Source organism: Carcharhinus amblyrhynchos, chromosome 9 (genome assembly GCF_965287045.1).
Source record: "Carcharhinus amblyrhynchos chromosome 9, sCarAmb.v2.hapA, whole genome shotgun sequence".
NCBI lineage: Eukaryota > Metazoa > Chordata > Chondrichthyes > Carcharhiniformes > Carcharhinidae > Carcharhinus > Carcharhinus amblyrhynchos.
This window is the reverse complement of record NC_137332.1, coordinates 34,063,035-34,085,825: the sequence shown is the minus strand read 5'-3', so window position 1 is coordinate 34,085,825 and position 22,791 is coordinate 34,063,035. Positions and strand designations below refer to the sequence as shown.

Sequence of the window (22,791 nt, the reverse complement as noted above, 5' to 3'; positions counted from 1 at the left end):
ACTAAGGCGTCTACTATCACCTCTACCATTTCCTTCAGAACCCTGGGATGCATTCCATCCGGTCCTGGGGACTTGTCCACCATCAGTCCCGCTAGTCAATCAAGCACTACCTCTCTAGTGACCGTAATCGCATTCAGGCCCTCAACTCCTACCATCCTTCTATCTTTAATATCCGGCAAACTATTCGCGTCCTCCTCCACGAAGACCGAGGCAAAAAACTTATTTAAGGCCTCAGCCATTTCCTCATCTCCCACCAATAAATCCCCCCTCTAAGGATCCAACATTCACTCTAGCCAGCCTCCTCCTCTTTATATATTTGTAAAAACTCTTACTGTCCTTTTTTATATTTAGTGCTAGTTTAGCTTCATAGTCTATCCTTCCTTTCTTTATCAACTTCTTAGTCATTCTTTGTTGATTTTTAAACCTCTCCCAATCTTCAACCCGCCCACTACTTTTAGCCACTCTAAACGCATCAGCTTTTAATACTCTCCTTTATTTCCTTCGATAACCACGGCTGATTATCCCTTCTCCTACGTTCCTTCTTTACCATTGCAATATATTTCTGCTGAGCACCGAAAAAGATCTCCTTAAAAATCCTCCACTGTTCCTCAGCAGTCCTACCGACCAATCTGCGCCCCCAATCTACATTCGCCAATTCCTCTCTCATCTTATCGTACTCCCCTCTGTTCAAACAGAGGACATAGGTCCAGGACCCTACTTTCTCATCCTCCATCTGCATCAAAAACTCAACCATACAATGATCACTCGTCCCGAGAGGATCCCTCACAACAAGATCCCTAATTCTACCTGCCTCGTTACACAACACCAGATCTAAGCTAGCTCGCTCCCTCGTCGGTTCTTCTAAGTTTCTTCAAGAAACTTAGTCGAGGGAACAGTTTCAATAAATTTCTTTCAAAAGATCATTTCACTGAATATAAAAACGGTAGCGATTCAAACCATCCTGCACTGTCAATGTCAATTATGATTGCTGAGTGTCACAAAAGAAGCCAATGCAATTGTACGAAGTCTTCAGGATGTAATGCCAAAGGAGTAGTATTCAAAACATGATGAATGTGACACCATTATTCTGACTGAAAAGCAAACAAGCAAATTGTTTGCAAAATGCAAAAATAATTTTGGATCTCAAATAAGAATGAAACACAAATACCAAGATTCCAAAGTCACTGTTTGGTTCTTCAATACATCAATTGCTATTCCAACTCATTTGCATAATTTTCTTTTTACACAAAATATACAAAATCCAATTCAATTCAAAACATTAACTCTGCTTCTCTTTCCACATACGCTGCTAGGCTGAATACTTATCACCTTTTCTCCTTTTCTTTCAAATTTTCAGCATCTGCAATACTCTGCATTTGTTAAGCAGGTTTAATTACAGAGCAATAGTGAAAAGTAAAATTAGTGAAACCAATGACTATTTTTCTTTTCCCGACATGATTTTGAAATCATTGAATTGTTGCAGCACAAAGGAGGCCATTTGGACTGTTGTATATGTGTCAACTCTCTTCAAAAGCAATCCAGCTAGTACCGCTCCCCATCCTTTACCCCGGCACCGTATTTTTCCCTTCATGTATCATAGAATCGTACAGTGCAGAAGAGGCCCTTCAGTCCATTGAGTCTGCACCAGCACACGAGTAACACTTGACCTCCCACCTAATTCCATTTACCAGCACTTGACTTACAGTCTTGAATGTTAAGACATACCAAGTGAGGCAACCTGCCTCTACCATCCTTCCCAGGCAACACAATCCAGACAGTCACCACCCACTGGTCAAGAAGTTTTTCTTCACATCTCTCCTAAACCTTCTGCCCCTCATCTTGAACCTATGTTCCCTTGTGACTGACCCTTCAACTAATGGGGATAGCTGCTCCCTATTCACTCTGTCCGTGGCCCTCATAATTTACTTACCTAATTCCCTTTTTAAAGCCTCAGTTGAATCAGTCTCCAACACCATTTTAAGGCTATACATCCCAGATGACTCACTGCATAAGGAAGATTTTCCATATGTTGTACTTGATTCTTCTGTCAATCATCTTAAATTTCAATCCTTGCATCAAATTTCTCTGTTTCTTCTCTAACTGTTAGAGAGGTTCAAAATACCCTGGGACTAAAACACTAATAATGACCATTAATCTGCTCTGTTTTAACTTAAGATAAGAATCAGACTGCTTTTTACATATATTTTACAGAGGTACCGTCTGCGTAGAATCACAAATAACCACAGTCAGAGAATTTAATCATATACTTTTGAAAAGTGCACTATAGTGGCTAATGGCACAGAGTTCTAAGGCATCATGGGAAAATAGTCCAATAAAGTAAACTGCATCCTTCACAGCAGCACAGTCACAGAAGCCTAGCCCTTATTGGTGTGGACCTTATGAATAGAAAATTCATAAGCCAAGGTCAAAGCGAGCAAACTCAGGCAGCTTAATGAACAGACAAAGCCTTCAACCAGATAAGATGGTCTGGAACCCCAACAGGTAGCCATTGGAAAGGCAGTCAGAAATCACTCCTAACCACTGTTCCCATGCTATCAGAAGATAACTGTAATTGGCCATGGTATATGACATTTTCTAATGATTGACCTGTACTAATGATGACTGGTTCACTTCTGACTGGGATGAGCCAGCAGGCTTGTAAAATGACTTTTGGAAATTGTACAAATATATTGCCGATATGATGCAACTTCAGAGAAGTGTTGGATCACCCAGCCCTTCTCTCCCAGCGTATGTCGGTCAATAAAGAAACATCTTTCACCAGGATACTGTAGTTGTGGGTCTTTGTATTAGCTAAAGTTGAGCTCAATACTTAGCCTCTGAAAAAAACTCCAACACTAACTACTCCACCAGAACTCCTTATAATTTTGAGTACCATGACCAAGTTTAATCTCAACCATCTCTGCTCCAAGCAGAATAACATTGATATCTCTGATTGGTCTTGAAATCTCTTCATTCCTGCAATTATTTTCATAAATCTCATCTGTATCTTTTCTGAGGCTTTCACATCCTTCTGAAAGAACATTGTTCAGAATGGAGACCAAACTAAAGTGTTATAATGATTCATCTTGACTTCCTTGCTTTTGTATTCTACGCCTCTATTTGTAAAGCGCAAGGTTCCATATGCTTTTTAAGTTGCTTTCCCCACAAGCCTTGTCATTTTCAATGAATTGTGTACATATACCCTCAGGTCTCCCGATTTCTACAACTCTTTTAGAATTGCTGCTTTTCGTTTATAGTTTAGTTTCTCCTCATCCTTCCTACCAAAATGTGTACCATTTCACACTTAGCTGCATTAAATTCCATCTGCTATGTGTCCACCCATTCTACCAGCTGCCTACGTCCCCTTGAAGTCTATCATCATCCTCCTTAAACGTACTACACTACCAAATTTGATACCATTCACAAATTTTGAAACTTTGTACTGTACACTCAGATCTAGGTCATTAGTATAGATCAAGCAAAGCAATGATTCTCACACAGGCCCCGTGGGAATCCCACTATACATCGGCATCAGCCCACAAAACATCACCTGTTCACTATCCTGTTTCCTGTCACTTGACCAATTTTACATTTATAATACCAATGCCCCTTTTACTCCACGAGTTCAAATTTTGCTGACAATCCAATTTTGTATGAAATGCATTTTGGTTAAGTTAATTAAATATAATTTGCTGTGGCTAAATCCATGCTGACTTTCCTTAATTTATCCACACTGTCTAAGTGACAGTTGATTCTGTTCCGGATTATAATTTCTAAAAGCTTCCCCACCATCAAGATTAAACTGTGGCCACTAGATTTATCCTAACACTGTTTATTGAACAAGGGTGGAACATTTTTCATCGGTCTTTTGCACCAGTCCTATATCTGAAGAGAAGTAACTGGCAATCGCTCGTAACTTCTCAACTTCCAATCTGACTTCACTCAGAAACCTAGAATGATCCCACTTGGATCTGATGGCTTATAAAACCTGACAGCCAGACTTGGCAATACCTTCTTTTGTACAATTATAAATTCATCCTTCATCTCAATTGCATCCTCTTTTGCTGTGACTTTACAAAGCAAAACGATGTTGCCAAAACCAAGTGCCAAGTTTTTTTTTTAGCACCTCTAACAGGCTACACACACTCTGTCTCCATTCAAAGATTCAATTTTTTTGGTTCCTCAATGACCTCACCCTTCCTCTTTTTGGATTCCCTTTTCTGTTGGCTATAAAACTTTTCTCATATTCTGTTTCCCCTCTTTTTTTTCCCTTTTTAGTGCCTTCTGAACTCTTTATTTACAGCCTAGTTTTCACTTGTATCATCAACCTGACATCTGTCACTCACTTTTGCTGTTTTCTCTTATTCACATCTTTGTTTCTTCAGCGAGCTCTGGCTTTGTTTGCCCTAGCTTTCCCTAGCATGGAAATGAACTTAGACTGTACCCAAACCATTTTTTCTTCAAAGGCTGCCCATTTCTTGATTATACTTTTGCCTGCCGACCTTTGATTCCAATTTAACCAGACCAAATCTACTCTCACTCAATCCACTGAAATGGGCCCAACTCCAGTTAAGTATTTTCTTTACTCTGGCTTACTCCAGGTCCTTTCCCCAACTAATCCAAATCTTAATAAGTCATCTCACAACACCAGGTTAAAGTCCAATAGGTTTATTTGGAATTACGAGCTTTCGGAACGCTGCTCCTTCCTTAAGTGAGCCAAACCTTATGATACTGTAATCATTGTTCTATGGCAGTTCCACTTCTGATCCTTGCTCCACCTTATTCACCATAACCACATCTGGCAATCTAGTTCATTATTTATTGTTACTGTCAATTTAATTCCTGATTTGTTGTATAAACAATTACTAGGGACATTTAGTTGCAAACACTATACAGATTCGGTGTACTTCAGAAGGCTAAGGAGGTACCCTAAAGCGCTCTTTGGGTTATAAAAGATTAAGTTGAGCCAATGAGAGTTAATGTTTCCAATGGTTGGAGAATAATAATGAGACCACTACAAGGCAATCACTGGAATTTCCCTTTTCTCTGCCATATCCCAACTCTGTCCCTATTAAAAAGAAGTTCAACAAAGTGATCGGTGAAACACAAAGAATTAACTGTCCAGCTCCTCACTGCGCCAAAGAGGATCTGTAGATTAGCTTCACTGGTTCAGACATTTCATTCAAAATGTCAGTTTTAGGACTGCTGGACTACTTTTTTTCTGCTTTATATACAATTATGGAATTTAATCCTGTTGTGGCTGAATTCCTGCCACAGCAATTTCAGCTTCTGTCCATCAATACTGCTTTAACATCTCAACCTGTTACGCATGCAGAAAAAATGATCAGGAGGTTCTCTGAATAGTTGTCAAACTGAAATATTACAGGCTGTCTTTCAGGAAGAGATAGATAGTGGCAAGAATAAGTTAGTTCAATGTGCAATATTTTAACTCCATGCCTCAAATATTTCTTATGCATATAATAACCAGTGAGCTTCACATAAACTACATTTTATGGACATAGAAAACTTTAAATATACCAAGTTTTGAAAAGTGTTCCCAGTCTATTACATGCTATCAGTGGGTTACTAGGAGAGTTGGCTGGGCGACATTTTAATTTAGATCAATGGCAAGGTAACCATCTGAAGCCTACATTTTGCAATTGCTTCCTAGCTCTTAATGCTAAAATAATTTTAATTATTTTAGATCAGTTTAATGCTGGTAACCTTCAGTACAGGTACCAACTGTGAATAATTCCTCATAATAATGTCAATAGAAGTTGGAATTCACACAAGGATTAGCCAATAGGTCGCCATTTTGACCCATTTGCAGATTTATTGAAATCTGACTTATTTTCATTACTCAAGTGATCCTACTACATTTCCATTAATTTAGTCTTAGTTCTTGATTGCTATTTTTATTAATAAATATTACTTTCATGGAGAAGCTGTAGGAACTATATTCAGCACGTCAAGCAGCACTCATAAAACTCATACTTTGGGGAAAGGTGACATTTGACCCAAGTTTTCCTGTCAAGATAACAGAGAAACTGAAGGCACGGACCTTACTTTACTGATAGAAAAGACCTGATGTGGCGCCTTTCATGACCTCAGGACTTCTCAAAGCACTTTGCAGTAAATATTTCTTCAGCATATTCACTCCTGTGGGTTGGAAACATGGCTGCCAATTTGTACACAGCAAATTCCCACAAAAAGCAATGTGCTAGTGGTCAAATAATCTAGATTTTTGTCTGCTATAAAAGGAGGGATATTCCCCTATTCATCTTTCAAAATAGTGCCATGGAATCTTATTCATCACGAGGGAATAAATGTGGCCTCAATTTAAAATTACATCCAAAAGACTGCACTGGAGTATCAGCCCTGACTTTTGCGCTCAAGTCCTGGAGTGGGACTTGAACCCACAACCTTCTGACTTCACATCAAGGTTACCACTGAGCCTTGGCAAATGGTACCAGAAATTCATGCAAAGGGGAAATGTGTGGTTAATCTCAAAAAGTCAATAGTTGCTACCCAAGTTACATTGCTGTGCCATTCAACGTTAACCTCACAAAAAAGTCCTCTGGCTCCGAAATGCTTTGAATGGTGTGAAGTTGCAGTATTTGCATGCTATGTAAAAACTGAACTTGGCACAGAAAGTTCAGGTTTGTACATTTCCTTTCTGTCTTTCTTAACCCAATCTTCCTTTCTCGCTAATCATTTTTTTCTGCACTAAATGTGATATATTCACCCACTTCCTTTTTGATCCTTGCACTGTTCATTTCACAATCCTTTGATCTGATTAAGAAACAATGCTGCTTTCCCTGTCCACTTATGGGCAGCACGGTGGTGCAGTGGCTAGCACTGCTGTCTCGCAGCACCAGGGATTCGGGCTCAATTCCCAGCTTGGGTCACTGTTTGCACGTTCACCCTGTGTCTGCACGGATTTCCTCCAGGTGCTCGGGTTTCCTCCCACAGTCCAAAGATGTGCAGTTTAGGTGAATTAGCTGTGCTAAATTCACCCTCAGTGTACCAGAACAGGCATCGGAGTGTGGCAACTAGGGGATTTTCACAGTAATTTCATTGCAGTGTGAATGTAAGTCTACTTGTGACTAATAAATAAACTTTAGTTCAGGTCCTGATAGCCTGCTTTCCCAGTGATGTTATCAGCTTGTACCTTCAGCAAACTGCCATGCAAAAAATTAATGAGTCTGAGAAAAGGCAGATCTTGCTGGCAGAAGCCTTTGATACAATGCTGCATCAAAATCTGGGTCAACATCTTGCATCTGTTTTGCAGGGCCATGGGTTTACAGAATCACAGACCTGTTTCTTTAGAATTAGGATCTACCACAGCAGTGCTCAACCTGTTGGAAAATGTTGTCGCATGTGTCTTTGGACGTTGTGATTCTCCTTCCTTCCTTGTGTTTCAGAAACACCCTAACTACCATGTGTCATGCTTTCAGTGGCACTACATGAAAGTAGTCAAGCTAGGATGATCAAAGGCAGTAAAATGCTATCAGTCATAAATGCAGGAACTTTCACACTGTGCGAGCATGATCTCGAGATATTCTGGATTAATAGAGGACCAGGTGCAAAAACAAGCCCCATGCTCCAAGAACACTTGTAGTGGCCATGCTGCAAATAACAGTGCCTCAAGTCTGCCCCCAGTTTCTTTCATTGCATGTCATAATGCCAAGTCTATGAAATGCTGTCACGGAATGGCAACTACCTTGAGCAGCATCAACCTCACTTCATCAGCTATCGAAAACACAGCTAAATGAGAAGCTATGTTATAACTTGACTGCAGATTCAGGTGTGTGTATCAATGGTTTCACTATCTTCCCCTTTAGGCTTGGCAAAACTTGTAATGGAATGAAATGACTTCTAAGTGTATCCTAACTTGGTAAATAGCCTTGACTCCCTATTTTAATACTTCCCTTTAATTATCAGGATCCTTTAAATGTCATCTGCCAGCCACTTTTTGCACTCACCCTACTCAAAACTTTGGCATGGCAACCAAGCCCCCAGAGGGCAGAGGAAACACTTCAAGGACACCCTCAAAATCCCCTCAAAGTGCAACACCCCCTGTCAGCACTTAGGAATACCTGGTCCAAGGAGGAAGATGGAGGAAGGACACTTGGGAAGGAGTTAGATACCTCAAGTTTCATCACCGAGAGTAAGACAAAGCCAAGCACCGAAGGCAGAAGGAGCGTACGGCAGCCCGGGCATCCCACCCACCTGCTCCTCCAAACACTGTCTGCCCCACCTGTGACAGAGACTATGGGTCACACATTGAACTCCTCAGTCACTAGAGAACACATTTTTAATGTGGAAAAAGTCATCCTTCACTCAGAGGGACTGCCCAAGTAGAAGGTGAAGACCAAATGATGAGACTTCACTTTAAGTTATAGTTATGAAATCCAAATAGCAACAGCATACTTGACTTCAGACCACACAATACCTGTTTGAATCAGAGTACAGATCCTAACTCACATCAGAAAAAAAATGACCTTTCTGGCAACACTAAACTGCCTCTATACGTTTTAGTGATTTGAAGATTGGCTTAGGTTCAAAAATGAAGCCTTCATACTGATGCAGACAGAATGGTGTTCTGAAACTGGAGATAAAAGGAATGTGGTGGAGAAGGGACAATAACTCCCCTATGTTACAAAAGTAAGATTTCAAACTTTCTTTGCATAGGATGCATGCAAATATTGGTGATATACCAAGGGTTCTTATTTTCTAAAGAAATATAACGTAATAGGATGGAATTTTAACTATGATGTGCCATTCCCAGTGGTAGAACAGGAAGGTGGCACCACTGCTCTCTTGCTTTTTTGCTGCTTCCCACACTATTCAAATTCAAATTTAAGGCTTTGACAGCATGAATGGAGATGCTGGGGGGACACAGTGGGGGAAGCTTTCCAGTGATGAAACCTACTGTCAGCCAACACTGCAGCAAATATGGATGGGTTATAAAAGAACCCCTTGGACAAGCAGGGAGGCTCTCTACCACAGCCACAACTTTCATGTTCAATTCCACTGGTATTAACATAAGACTGGTTGAGAGCACAAAGGTCCTACAAAGTCTAACTTCCACTTGTAAATATTTCACATTACATTGGCTTCACTTTATTGTGCACCATCACTAATCTGTTAAGACTGGCTTCATCAGAGGGCAGGCCCTATGTTTGGCATGCATTAATGGTGACAAAGATTTAGGGACATTTCTTTTGTGTGGAAGAAACATTGTTTTTTTTTTGCATCCACTCTTTATTGAATGTTCGATTAGTGTTCAGTTTGTATTCACCACACTGTAGGACATGGCTGAACTTGTTCAGTTGGCCTCCATTCTATGCATTGCAAAGGATATTCATAGAATTATAGAATCCCTAAAATGCAGGAGGCCATCGAGATTGCACCAACCACAATCCCACCCAGCTCCAGTCTCCACAGCCCCACATATTTACTGTAATCCCCCCACACTAAGGGGCAATTTACCATAGTCAATCAACTTAACACACACATCTTTGGATTGTGGGAGAAAACCGAAACACCTGGAGGAAACCCATGCAGACAGGAGGAAAATGTGCAAACTCCACACACTAACCCAGCCGGGAATCAAACCTGAGTCCTGGGTGCTCTGAGGCAGCAATGCTAACAACTGTGCTACCCCATTGTCTGAGATCACTCAGAGTGGGGTTAACTGAAATGTTGTAGGTGGCCTCAAGGTCTCTGCCATCCTGAAATGGACCCACATGTGGACCAATACTTGCACTGCCCTTTACCCCTCCTTAAACTGACTAAACCAGCCAGCTCCACATCCAGAACATCTGGCACTCCCCACTTCACTCTTCCATGCCCCCAACTCCACTCCACATTCTTCCTCACTAATGACTCATCCTTGTCAGCCCAAAACCTGCATACAAGCTACCGTTCTCCTGCTCCGATCCCTTGGGCTGCAGAGCTCAACAATAAAAATCATTGACCTCAGGCACTGTTGGACACCACCTTGAAACAAATATGAACTGGGTGCCACAAGATCCTTGTGTGCCACCAGCTTTATGTGGAAAATAGGACAAAACTACAAAACATTTTGAATATTGACAGTATACAAATGTATTACAAGTAGGAACTCGCCACAAGATGGTGCGAAGCCTAACCCATCACAAATACACTGCTAAGTTTATCTATAATTTGAACTTGCCATTGGGAAAGCAAAATTTCAACTTCTGCATAATTAAGCCCACCCCATTTCCTACTCTTGCAGGCCCTATAAAATCCCCCCATCACCTACCAATAATTTCAGCAAATGCTTTTCTATTTGTATGAAGCAACAGAAATAACAGAAACCAAAGAGAAACAATTTGGAATACAGGGTATTTCAAACATTGGCCGTAACTTCCTCGAAGTAGCAATCAGCATTGGACTGCCACCCCATATTGACTTATTCATGCGAAAATTGTTAAACACTTGTCTGGCCCAACCTTCCTGCCTTAGGCCAAGTGAGATTCAGGCAGCATAGCAGGTTCCCTCTCCAGCATCAAAATGTAACAGGGAGCAAAAGAGGACATGCTCCTTTCTTCATGCACCAGCTGCGTTAAAGCTGGTGAATTTAAAGTTGAAGTTTATTTATTAGTGTCACAACTAGGCTCGTGACACTGCGATAAAGTTACTGTGAAAAGCCCCTAGTCACCACACTCTGATGCCTGTTTGGGTACACTGAAGGAGAATTTAGCACAGCTAAATCACCGAACTTGGACAGTGGGAAGAAACCAGAGCATCCAGAGGAAACCCATGCAGACACAGGAAGAATGTGCAAACTCCACACAGACAGTGACCCAAACCAGGAATTGAACCCAGGTCCCTGGTGCTCAGAGGCAGCAGTACTAACCACCATGCTGCCCCCCACACTCCCCTCCACTTAACGATCCCATTGATAATAACAGGATAGGGAGAGGTATTTCTCGATGGCTTGGGTAGGGTGTGGTCGATGAGGGTTCAGGCATGGGCAGGTATCAGATTGTGTGAAGGAACCAGGTTGGTGGAAGGGGATGGGGAATTCCATGCGAGTAGGGGGTTTAGTGGTGAGGAATACCATTTTGGAGCAGTTGCCTTGCAGGGCTCAGTCTGAGATGTTAAAATAGTTACAGTGAAGTGCTTTTATTTATTCTAACTCTTTCAGAATAACTGTCAGAGTAACATCATTCAAAGTTAGCAATTTAAATTGCTTTGTCAGATGGCCACCAGAACAACTCAATTATCCAGGGGAAGTTAGCACCTCTGGAGAACTGCCACATAAACCCTTACCTGGGAACTTCAAGAGGGATTCCCTGGCGCATCTTTGGGGTACTCCCCAAATCCAACAGTGGGGAGCCAGGAAGTTACAACTATATTCAAAGCACTGTCATCCCAAATGGAAAAAGAAGTGTGTTGACTTTCATCAACTTTAGTTATTTATTTCTGAAAGAGATAGCTTCCCCTCAATGATATAGTTAAGGAGAGGGTGCAGGTAAGGGAAGAGGCCGAGGATGTCCCAATAATAAAGGGAGTAGGGGGTGTGAGTATGGTTGGTGGCGTTCTGGCAAATAGGGTCCAGGTGAAGGCTGGGATGAAGGCACTTTATCTGAATGCACGAAGCATTCGGAATAAAATGGATGAGCTGGTGGCACGGATCAGCACAAATGGATATGATCTGGTGGCCATTACAGAGACGTGGCTGCAAGGTGACAGGGACTAGGAGCTAAATGTCCAGGGGTATCAAGTGTTTAGGAAGGATAGGCGGGAGGAAAAAGGGGGGGGCGTAGCTCTGCTGATTAAGGATAGCATCAGGGTGGTAGCAAGGGATGATATAGGAACCAAAGAGCAGAAAGTGGAATCGTTGTGGCTGGAGATTAGGAACAGCAAAGGGAGGAAGACGCTGGTGGGTGTCGTCTATAGGCCCTCAAATAATGATCTGGAGGTGGGGCGGGCTGTTAACGCGCAAATAAGTGCGGCGTGCAGGAATGGAACAGCGATAATTATGGGGGATTTCAATTTGCATATTGATTGGTCGACCCACGCGGGACGCGGTGGACTCGAGGAGGAGTTCTTGGAATTCTGCCGGGATAGTTTCCTTGAACAGTGTGTGTTGGAGCCGACGAGGGAGCGAGCTATCTTGGATCTGGTGTTATGTAATGAGGCGGGTAGAATTGGGGACCTTGTGGTGAAGGATCCTCTTGGGGAGAGTGATCATTGTATGGTGGAGTTTCTGGTGCAGATGGAGGAGGACAAAGTGGGTTCCCGGACATGCGTCCTTTGTTTGAACAGAGGGGAGTACAGTAGGATGAGAGAAGAATTGGCGAATGTTGACTGGGGGAGCGCGTTGCAAGGTAGGTCTGCTGAGGAGCAGTGGAGGATCTTTAAGGCGATCTTTCTTGGTGCTCAGCAGAAATTCATTCCGATGGTTAAAAAGGACCGTAGGAGGAGAGGTAATAAGCCGTGGATAACGAAGGAGGTGAAGGAAAGTGTTAAATTAAAAGCGGATGCGTTTAGAGTAGCTAAGAGTAGTGGGCGAGAAGAGGATTGGGAGAAGTTTAAATGTCAACAAAGATTGATAAAGAAGTTGATAAAGAAGGGTAGGAGAAACTATGAAGCTGGGCCAGCGCTTAATATAAAAAAGGATAGCAAGAGTTTTTATAAATATATAAAAAGGAAGAGGCTGGCTAGGGTGAACGTTGGACCCTTAGCGGATGAGAGGGGGGACTTAGTGGTAGGGGATGGGGAAATGGCTGAGGTCTTGAATAACTTTTTTGTTTCGGTCTTCACGGAGGAGGACGTGAATAATTTGCCGGGTGTTAGCGATGGAAAGGTGGTAGGACAGGAGGGTCTCAATGACATTATTGTTACTAGAGAGGTGGTGTTCAACAGACTGGAGGGACTGATTGTGGACAAGTCCCCAGGACCGAATGGAATGCATCCAAGGGTTCTGAAAGAAATGGCGGAGGTGATAGTGGATGCCTTGGTGATTATTTTCCAAACGTCGCTGGATTCCAGGGAAGTGCCGGAAGATTGGTAAACGGCTAATGTTACGCCGTTGTTTAAGAAGGGTGGCAGGCAAAAGGCAGGGAATTATAGGCCAGTTAGTTTAACGTCTGTTGTAGGTAAAATGTTAGAATCTGTCATCAAGGAGGAAATAGCGAGGCATCTTGAGGGGAATTGCTTGATAGAGCAGACACAGCACGGTTTCATTAAGGGGAAGTCGTGTCTGACAAATTTATTGGAGTTCTATGAGGATGTGTCTAGGGCAGTGGATAGAGGAGAGCCTGTGGATGTGGTCTTTCTTGATTTTCAGAAGGCGTTTGACAAGGTGCCTCACAAGAGGTTATTGCAGAAGGTCAGGGGGCATGGAGTTGGGGGTAGGGCGTTAGCGTGGATAGAGGATTGGTTGTCAAATAGGAGGCAGAGAGTGGGGGTTAATGGGTGCTATTCGGATTGGCGGTTGGTGACTAGTGGAGTGCCCCAGGGGTCGGTGCTGGGGCCTCAGCTATTTACCATTTATATAGATGATCTGGAGGAGGGAACCGAGTGTATGGTGTCGAAATTTACTGATGACACCAAGATTGGTGGAATGGCAAATTGCGCGGAGGGTGTGGAGAGTCTGCAGAAGGATCTAGATAGGCTGGGCGAATGGGCCAGGAACTGGCAAATGGAGTTTAATGTTGGCAAGTGCGAGGTGGTCCACTTTGGTAGGAAGAATGGTAGGAAGGACTATTACTTACGTGGCAAAAAACTGCAGCAGGCGACGGTGCAGAGGGACCTCGGGGTCCTTGTGCATGAGTCGCAAAAACCCAGCCTGCAGGTGCAGCAGGTGGTCAGGAAGGCTAATGGGATGCTGGCCTTCTTGGCAAGGGGGATTGAATATAAAAGTAGGAAGGTCTTGCTGCAGCTGTATAGGACATTGGTGAGGCCGCAGCTGGAGTACTGTGTGCAGTTTTGGTCGCCGCACTTACGCAAGGATATTTTGGTCTTGGAGGGAGTGCAGAGGAGGTTTACTAGGCTGATGTCAGAGTTGAGGGGGTTGAGCTATGAGGAGAGGCTGAATAAACTAGGCTTGTACTCGTTAGAGTTTAGAAGAATGAGGGGAGATCTCATTGAGACGTATAAGATGATGAATGGGATGGATAGGATAGAGGTGGAGAGACACTTCCCGCTCAGGAAGGACAGTAGGACTAGGGGGCACAGCCTCAAGATAAAGGGGGGGCGGTTTAGAACGGAGTTGAGGAGGAACTTCTTCACTCAAAGGGTGGTGAATCTCTGGAATTCTCTGCCCGTTGAAGTGGTGGAGGCTGCCTCGCTAAATATTTTTAAGACGCGGGTTGATGGGTTTTTGATAAGAGAGGGGATTAAGGGTTATGGGGAGAGGGCAGGAATGTGGAACTGAGCCACGACAGATCAGCCATGATCTTATTGAATGGCGGGGCAGGCTCGAAGGGCTAGATGGCCTACTCCTGCTCCTATTTCTTATGTTCTTATGATATTTTAATCTCATGGTAAAGGTGATCGCCTCCCAATTTAGATGGCCAATGTTCAATATGGTTTAAACTTTCCTTGCAATGTATGCTGTACCTAACTTAAAATTTGATACCGGCATTGGCTGATAACAGTGAAAAGGTATTCCCTTCAACGGCAATGGCAGCCCTTGCCCTGAAGTGGACAAATTTCACCACAGGTAAAATTAGAAAACTAGTAGACATTGCATGGACCTTGAAGTTCAGTGAATTACAAAATTATTTGTTTATATGATAAATACAAGTCCGTCTACTTTAGGTTAAAAATGGAAAGGGACGAGTGCCGGCCGAACGGGAGTGTGCTGAACTGGGGAAAGGCGAGCTATAGCAGGATTAGGAGGGAGCTGCAGGATACTGATTGGGAGGGACTGTTTGCTGGAAAGTCCACGGTTGGCAAGTGGGAAGCTTTTAAGGGCAAAATGAAATGGTTGCAGGGGAGGTATGTTCCGGTTAAGCGGAAGGACGGGAAAGGTAGGATTAGAGAGCCGTGGATTACAGGGGGTATTGAAGACTTGGTCAGGAAGAAGAGGGAGGCGTATGTTAGGTCGAAACGACTGGGTACAGAGTGCGCGCTGGAGGAATATAGAGAGAGTAGGAGGGAGCTAAAAAAAAAGGGAATTAGAAGGGCAAAGAGAGGGCATGAAATGGCTTTGGCTGGTAGGATTAAGGAAAATCCAAAGGCATTTTATTCCTATATTAGAGGCAAGAGAGTAGTTAGAGGGAAAATTGGTCCTCTTAGGGACAAGAGTGGAGAGTTATGTATTGAGTCGGAGGGAATGGGGGAGCTCCTGAATGAATACTTTGCGTCGGTATTCACGAAGGAGAGGGGTTCGGAATCGTGCGGTCTCTTGGAGGGAGCGGAGGATCAGTTGCAGGAGATATCTATTACGAGGGAGGAAGTGCTAGGGCTTTTAGGTAGCGTAAGGACGGATAAAGCTCCGGGGCCTGATGGTATTTATCCCAGGCTGCTTAGGGAGGTGAAAGATGAAATTGCTGGGCCTCTGGCGCAAATCTTTGTCTCTTCTTTGGACACAGGTGAGGTCCCAGAGGACTGGAGGGTAGCTAATGTGGTACTGCTGTTCAAAAAAGGTAGTAGGGATAACCCTGGAAATTATAGACCGGTGAGTTTGACATCGGTGGTAGGGAAATTAATGGAAAAAATACTTAGGGGTAGGATGTATGAGCATTTGGAGCGTTGCGATCTGATTAGGGATACGCAACATGGCTTTGTTAGAGGGAGGTCTTGCCTTACGAATCTAGTGGAATTCTTTGAGGAGGTGACAAAAATGGTTGACGATGGGAGAGCCGTTGATGTCATCTATATGGATTTCAGTAAGGCGTTTGACAAAGTCCCTCAAGGTAGGCTGGTAGAAAAGGTTAAGGCGCATGGGATACGAGGCCAGGTAGCTAGGTGGATTGAGAACTGGCTGGGTAATAGGAGACAGAGGGTAGTTGTGGAGGGGACCTTGTCGGGCTGGAGGCCAGTGACCAGTGGTGTGCCGCAGGGCTCAGTACTGGGACCTCTCCTCTTTGTAGTATACATAAATGACTTGGAAGAGAGTGTAGGTAGTGTGATCAGCAAGTTTGCTGATGACACCAAGATGGCAGGGTTGGCGGGTACTGAACTGGATTGTCAGGTGATACAACAGGGTATAGATAGGTTGGTGCATTGGGCAGACAGGTGGCAGATGGAATTTAATCCTGACAAACGCGAGGTGATGCATTTTGGAAGGAATAATGCAGAGAGGAGCTATGTGATAAAAGGTAGACAGATTAGGAGTATAGACATACAGAGGGACCTGGGAGTGCAGGTTCACAAATCCATGAAGGTTGCGTCACAAGTGGAGAAGGTTGTTAGGAAGGCGTATGGAATGTTAGCCTTTATAGGAAGGGGTATAGAGTATAAAAGCTGCCGTCTAATGCTTCAGTTGTACAGAACGTTGGTTCGACCGCATTTGGAGTACTGCGTCCAGTTCTGGTCACCTTACTACCGGAAGGACGTGGAGTCTCTGGAAAGGGTGCAGAGGAGGTTTACCAGGATGTTGCCTGGCATGGAGGGGCTGGGTTAAGAGGAAAGGTTAGAGAAACTGGGACTTTTCTCCTTGGAAAGACGGAGATTGAGGGGGGACATGATAGTGGTATATAAGATACTGAAGGGAATAGATAGAGTTAATAGTGAGAGACTGCTCCCTAGACTGGGTACAAATACGAGAGGTCATGATTTAAGGGTGAGGGGGGGGGAGGTATAATTTGGAAGTGAGAGGAAGGTTCTTTACACAGAGAGTTGTGGGGGTATGGAACGTGCTACTGAGTAGGGTGGCGGAGGCAGGAACGTTGGACTCGTTTAAGGTTCAGTTAGATAGACACATGAGTGAAACGAGGATGGAGGGTTATGGTAGCGGCTATTAAATAAGGTTAGAACCTCGGGAGACACCGGAAAAGCAGGCTTGTAAGATTAACGTTTTTGTCTTTTTATTCCGCAGGTGGAGGTCCACCTTGTTGTCAAACGAGGGGCATGCACACGGTGGGTCGTGCGTGGGCTGCTCTTGGAAGTTCCGGGAGTGGCCTAGTACTTCGTGTCGGCGTGTGTGCTTGATCGTGGACCGGTAGACGGGCGCCGCAACAGCTCAGTGACTAGCACTGCTAGCTGTGCAGATACATGGATTTGGGCCTGTGTCTGTGGGAGTTTGCGCATTCTCCCTGTGGTTGCGTGGGTTTCCTCCGGGCGCTCCGGTTTCCTCCCACACCCCAAAGATGTGCTCTTAGGCTGATTGGTTTTACCAAATTGACACTATTCTCCCCTGAATCTGGCTAAGTTAGGGGTTCCATTCGTAGACATGCAGGGTAGAACAGGTGTAGGGTGATGCAGCGGCACGGGCTCGTTGGGCCAAAGGGCCTGTTTCCCGTGCTGGGTTGTTCTTTGTTAAGTGTTAATTTTGTGTTTCTGCTAGTGCTGTGCTCACAAAACCAAACTTGATTGACACCTAAAATATTCCAGAGAAGAAAAATTCAATATTGTACTGCAACAATCAGATAATAAAACGGTAGATAAACGTGTCATTGTTCTTGGTTTCGCTAATGGTTAGTTGGTTAGGTATCATCAGCATAATTGTAAGACATAAAAACCAGAAGATACCAGGTGCAATTCACTTTGTGTTGAACAAAAGTCACAAGTAAGGCTCACATTAACATTTAAAATGAAATTCCCCTAGTCACCACACAGTGGCACCTGTTCAGGTCAATGCACCTAACCAGCACATCTTTCAGACAGTGGGAGGAAACCGGAGTACCCGGAGGAAACCCACACAGACACGGAGAGAACGTGCAAACGCCACACAGACAATGACATAAGCCAGGAATCGAACCCGGATGCCTGGTGCTATGAGGCAGCAGTGCTAACCACTGTGCCACCATGCTGCCCATAAGGCACATTCTACTCAGAGTAGGATGTGCCTTACCTCTGATATTCTTTAGCACTGAATAAGCCAGCAACATTCACTGCCTAACCTCTCATAAAAATATCCACTTTTGGCATTAAACTTCTTGGAACAGCATGGAGTACACATGGGGGACATGAAGTATATGTGGGGGTTCCATTTGAAGTCAGAGCAGAGAGTGAAACCAAGTATGCAATTAGATTTAAGAGACAAAGAGCTGACGTTGGAAATGGAAAACTATTGCACTGATTCAGGAGGGAATGGAGTGAGAAAGGACTAAAAACACTTCACTCTGTTTAAATAAATATACTTCACTTTTCTTGGTAGTGTTTGATACAAAACCTGCAGGCCTAAAATGAAAGCGTTTGAGTTAACTTGAGGTGCAAATTCACAAAAAAGCCTTTAAAACATACAACACACCGAAGTCATGAGGCTCCAGAGGTAATTAGTGCATACTTACAAACTTCCTTTTCTTGGCAAGCTTAATTCTTTCTGTAAAAGAAATAAAAGTATGCAAATTATTGCAACAAATAATGTTTTCATTCAGCATTCAGTTTCAATTCAAATTAATTTTTAAAACTAAAGCATCTATAAATTTTATGTGAACTAGTTGATTCAATAAAATAACATCTTGGCACTGTGAGCTTCAAGTTCAATTCTATCTTTTTCTTGGATGACAGCCCATGTATCATCTGTCATTAAGAACCAGTAATCTACTGTTGACGGAATACAGATGGTTAATAAATCCATTTTGAAATATAGTATAAATCATTTACTTGCAAACCTTGCAGCAGCAAATGCAAAAAAAGAGAAATTTAAACTTTTCCAGATGATTGTTTGGGACAAGGATTAGAACCTGATAAGGCCACATTATCTCCAATTTGCTTCAATATCAACCTCAAGATCAATGTTGAATTCGGCATTCCACAAACTCACGTCTAACTATGGTTAACTTCTCCATTCATTCATGCGTCCTACTTTTTTTTCAGCAGTTGGGTGGATTGAAGCAAACCCTCAACTCTACAGCGTTTAATTCAACATTGAAAAATTGACAGCGAGAAAATTAATCAAAAATGAACAAATTATCTAAATTTACTTCTTAAAAATATTTTGTATTCCATTTAAAGTGCCGCAAATCTACCATTAGCATGGTTAATTCAATTTGTAATTTCTGTGAATAATTTTTAATAGCATACAGCAAGAACTCATCCATTTTCTAAAAAGGATTATTCTGAACAATAGCATTGAAGAGCAAAGATGGTTTTGATATATGCAAAGCTTTGCATGTCACACCAATTCACTGGACGTAACACTAGGTGGCAGCGAGCACACTACTACTAATCTAACACCTCAGGGTGAGAAAGGACAATAGAGTAGCAAACTCACGCAACAATTACATGGACACAATTTTATATATTTTTCCTTTAAACTGCTATAAACTAAAGTGATCTCTTTGTTAATGTGCTCTTTTCCCATTTTATAAGACACCCAGTTTGTTCTGAGAATTGTAGCGAGTGCATGCAAAACAAAGGGGAAAACTGCAATGGCAGTTTCCTGATTTTTAAAAAGATATTTTAATTTAATGAGTGCACAGAATAAAATAATCATTTTAATAACTGTCTTCACTAAAAGTCCAAAGTTGTGTCGTAAAATACTGTCTTTCCATTTTCTGCATGCGCCAATGCGTAAGCTACAGATTCAGTTTTGTACAATGCTATCAGTTTGGTCCAAAATGTTCACGAATGTACCAGCATAATTTCAGCAGCAAGTCAGTAACACAACAGTCGCAGTTCCTTTGTTAATTCCTCAACAGTGCTGCTTAATGAAAAATTATTCTTTGCTTAATAGTGTGTACAGCCTTAGTTTTGAATTAGCAAACATAGGGCCAGAATTTCTTTGCACTTCATGTCCTGAGGCATGATATTCCCTCCGAAGGCTCCATCTTCTATTTCAAACAATTTGGTTTTAAACCACTTGGTCTCAGTTGTGACATACAACATGCTCCAAACATGGAGAAACCTTCACTCCTTATAACAGAATCATGCGTATGTGCTTGCAGAAAGTTTGTTTCCATTAATATTTTAATTTCACAGCCCCAATTATTAAAAGATAAGAAAGAAATGAAAATCCTTGCCTTAAGAAAACAAAAGCTGTGGTAAAAACCAGAGTTCCCATAAAATTTACTCAAATGGTGCTCTTAGAATAAATCTTCCTTGTTGCATTCTCAATGATGTCTATACAAAAACCCATACGCAGGCCAGTCAACTCATATATAATTGTTAACAATTTAAACCAGTGCTAGTTGATGTTTGCGCTAACATTGCATGTAAAGCACTGAAAGTACCAAACCCCTTCGCCTAATGAGCATAAAAAGTGAAAAATTTGAACATCTAATTTAATGTTTCAGCATCTTAAATTACAATTATATACCTAGATTAGTGAAAATGTAAATCACATCTTGACTGAAGTGTGTTCCATCATTCCCTGTCCAACAACAACAGAACACTGAACCAAAAGGAAGCCAAATTAAGCTGGTGCATCACAGGAGACATTAGGCTTTTAATATATTTTATTTTTCATCTGTTCTGTGAAGCACAACATATTTCCCCCAGGTAACAAATATGATGCATGATTATTGTTACTTTAGTTCCAAATTCATCATCATCATTAACTGATCCTGAAAATGTTTAAGGCTCTTCAGATGGTAACATTTTTCATTTACACTGGAAGCTGAAAGCCATTTAGCAGAGGCTTGTCAGCAGTATATTTCAATGACGTTGTCCACATCTTGTTCTGGAAATAATGAAACCAATAGCCAAGAGTGCTGTGTCAAGATTTGAGCATTCATAATCTGGATAACTGTGCACTTTAGCTGTCAAGTCAGGTACATTATCTACATTATATTGGGAAGCCACACAAGCACTCAATCTAAAGGTCAGCAATTCAATCCCTTAAATGCTTTCATCTATTACGTGTGTGTAATCTTAGCTCTTGCTTATGCAATGTGTATTAATTAATACTTCACCTTGTCCCTATTGACAATTTCTTTGTAAATTTACCTTCCAACACTGACCAAAACAGGAGTTACATAATTCTATTATATAATTTATATAACCATAGATTGCAGTATATAAGACGACTTCAAAGCTTTGTGAAATCTTTCCAAAAACGGGGTTGACTTATACGTCAAGTATAAAATGTGAACCACTCGTGTTGATATAGGAGGACATATTTCTATTCAGAAGTTGTCATATGCAGTCAGCTCTATGTGCACTTGTCTTAAACTCTAGCACACCTTCTTGGCAACATGACCTGTATCGCCTGCTTGATCCCATGCCCAGCTGATAAGGTGAGTTCAACATGCATTTCTGAACTGAAAAGTTGAGGCCAACTTAAGCAAAAGTATAGCCCTAAACATGCATTTATTAGCTGAAAAGTGGGGGTCGACTTACATTCCAATACAAGCCTACTCATATTGACACCAAGAACTGGTCTTATATGATGGGTCAACTTTATACACTACAATCTACAGTATATAATTTTAGCAATATGACATTTGTGCTTACCAAAACATTATGTTAAAAATCAGCAAACAGATTAATTGCACATTGATTGTACATACGTTACAGAAACACAGCTAAATTTGATGCTATAATTAATGAATTTTACAATAGTATAGTCCAGGGGGAAAAAGCCACGACGTGTTCATATTTTAATAGAGTTAGGACAGCTACACCTTTTTGCAAAGTCTAAAATGAGGAGCAAAGTGTTAAGAATTAAAGTTATCTGGCAAATTCATTCATTGTTGTGCCTTTCAAAAATTAAAATTGTTAACCACCACCAAAGAAGCACATTTCTCAAGAGGTTTCATTGCGTGGAACATTCAAGCCTGCACTGTTGAATCACTTAAAATATCCATTTACCTCATAGGACAAGGCTTATCGGTAGAAAGACAATGTACCCACACCACAGTTGTCAGAAATGAAAAGAACTCAGGCCTTTAGAGCTGCCACCCATGTTTGCATGCCACTTCACAATTCCATAGACATAGCAACAATTTTTAAATTACAATTAAATATTTTTAGCGCAGCTCATGACTTAATTTGACCTCTAGTTCCAGCGTTTGCAGGTCTTGGAATTTTTGTTGTATCCCATTTGGGGCTTTATGCGAACGCTTTCCACGTGATTAAGCTTTCAATATCATTTAAAATTTTAGCTCATGAATATTGCGATCCAATTTTGAAACTGCATTCTTCTGAAATAAAAGACACGGCTCATTTCTGTCATGGATGTGGGAGTGGTTTTGGCATCCAGAATTTCAACATTACCTCCCTCTATTCTTCATGTGTACTTCATTTCATGTGAGATAATGGATACATAGGGTGTTACGAGACAGGAACACACTGGGAGTTCAGATGTCATAAATGAGAGCAGGAAACTCAAGTCCTTCATCAAAGTCATCATACCCCCAGGAGGCACTGATGCCCTCATGCACAGTTTATTGAAAGCGCCATAATACAAGCAATATTTTTGAAGGCATGGTGAGTAGAATTTGCATGCAGAGGTATATAGCAATGATGCGTAAAACAAACTTATCTATTTGGCATCTGACTCAACTCGAGAAAAAAAGCATCATAACAGCTGTAAACTAGGAAGTATCACAATTATATAGATTGCAACATAAAGCTATTGAACTTTCTAATTGTTGTACTTCATTACAAACTGTGATGGGGGAAAGGTTTGGTCAACTATAAGGCAGCTGTTCAAGACACTCAAATTTTTTGGTGAAGCACACGCAGAACATTATTTAC

General features: G+C 42.0%; 1 protein-coding gene across 4 annotated transcripts in view; it reads right to left on the bottom strand.

Annotated features, from left to right (window-relative positions):
* mast2 (microtubule associated serine/threonine kinase 2) overlaps positions 1–22,791 on the bottom strand; it is a 405,638-nt gene that overhangs the window by 182,849 nt on the left and 199,998 nt on the right. For all 4 annotated transcript variants that reach the window (XM_080195426.1, XM_080195427.1, XM_080195428.1 and 1 more), the window contains exon 4: positions 18,441–18,472. In XM_080195426.1, the coding sequence (XP_080051552.1) occupies positions 18,441–18,472 (32 nt within the window). The remainder of the gene's footprint in view (positions 1–18,440; positions 18,473–22,791) is intronic.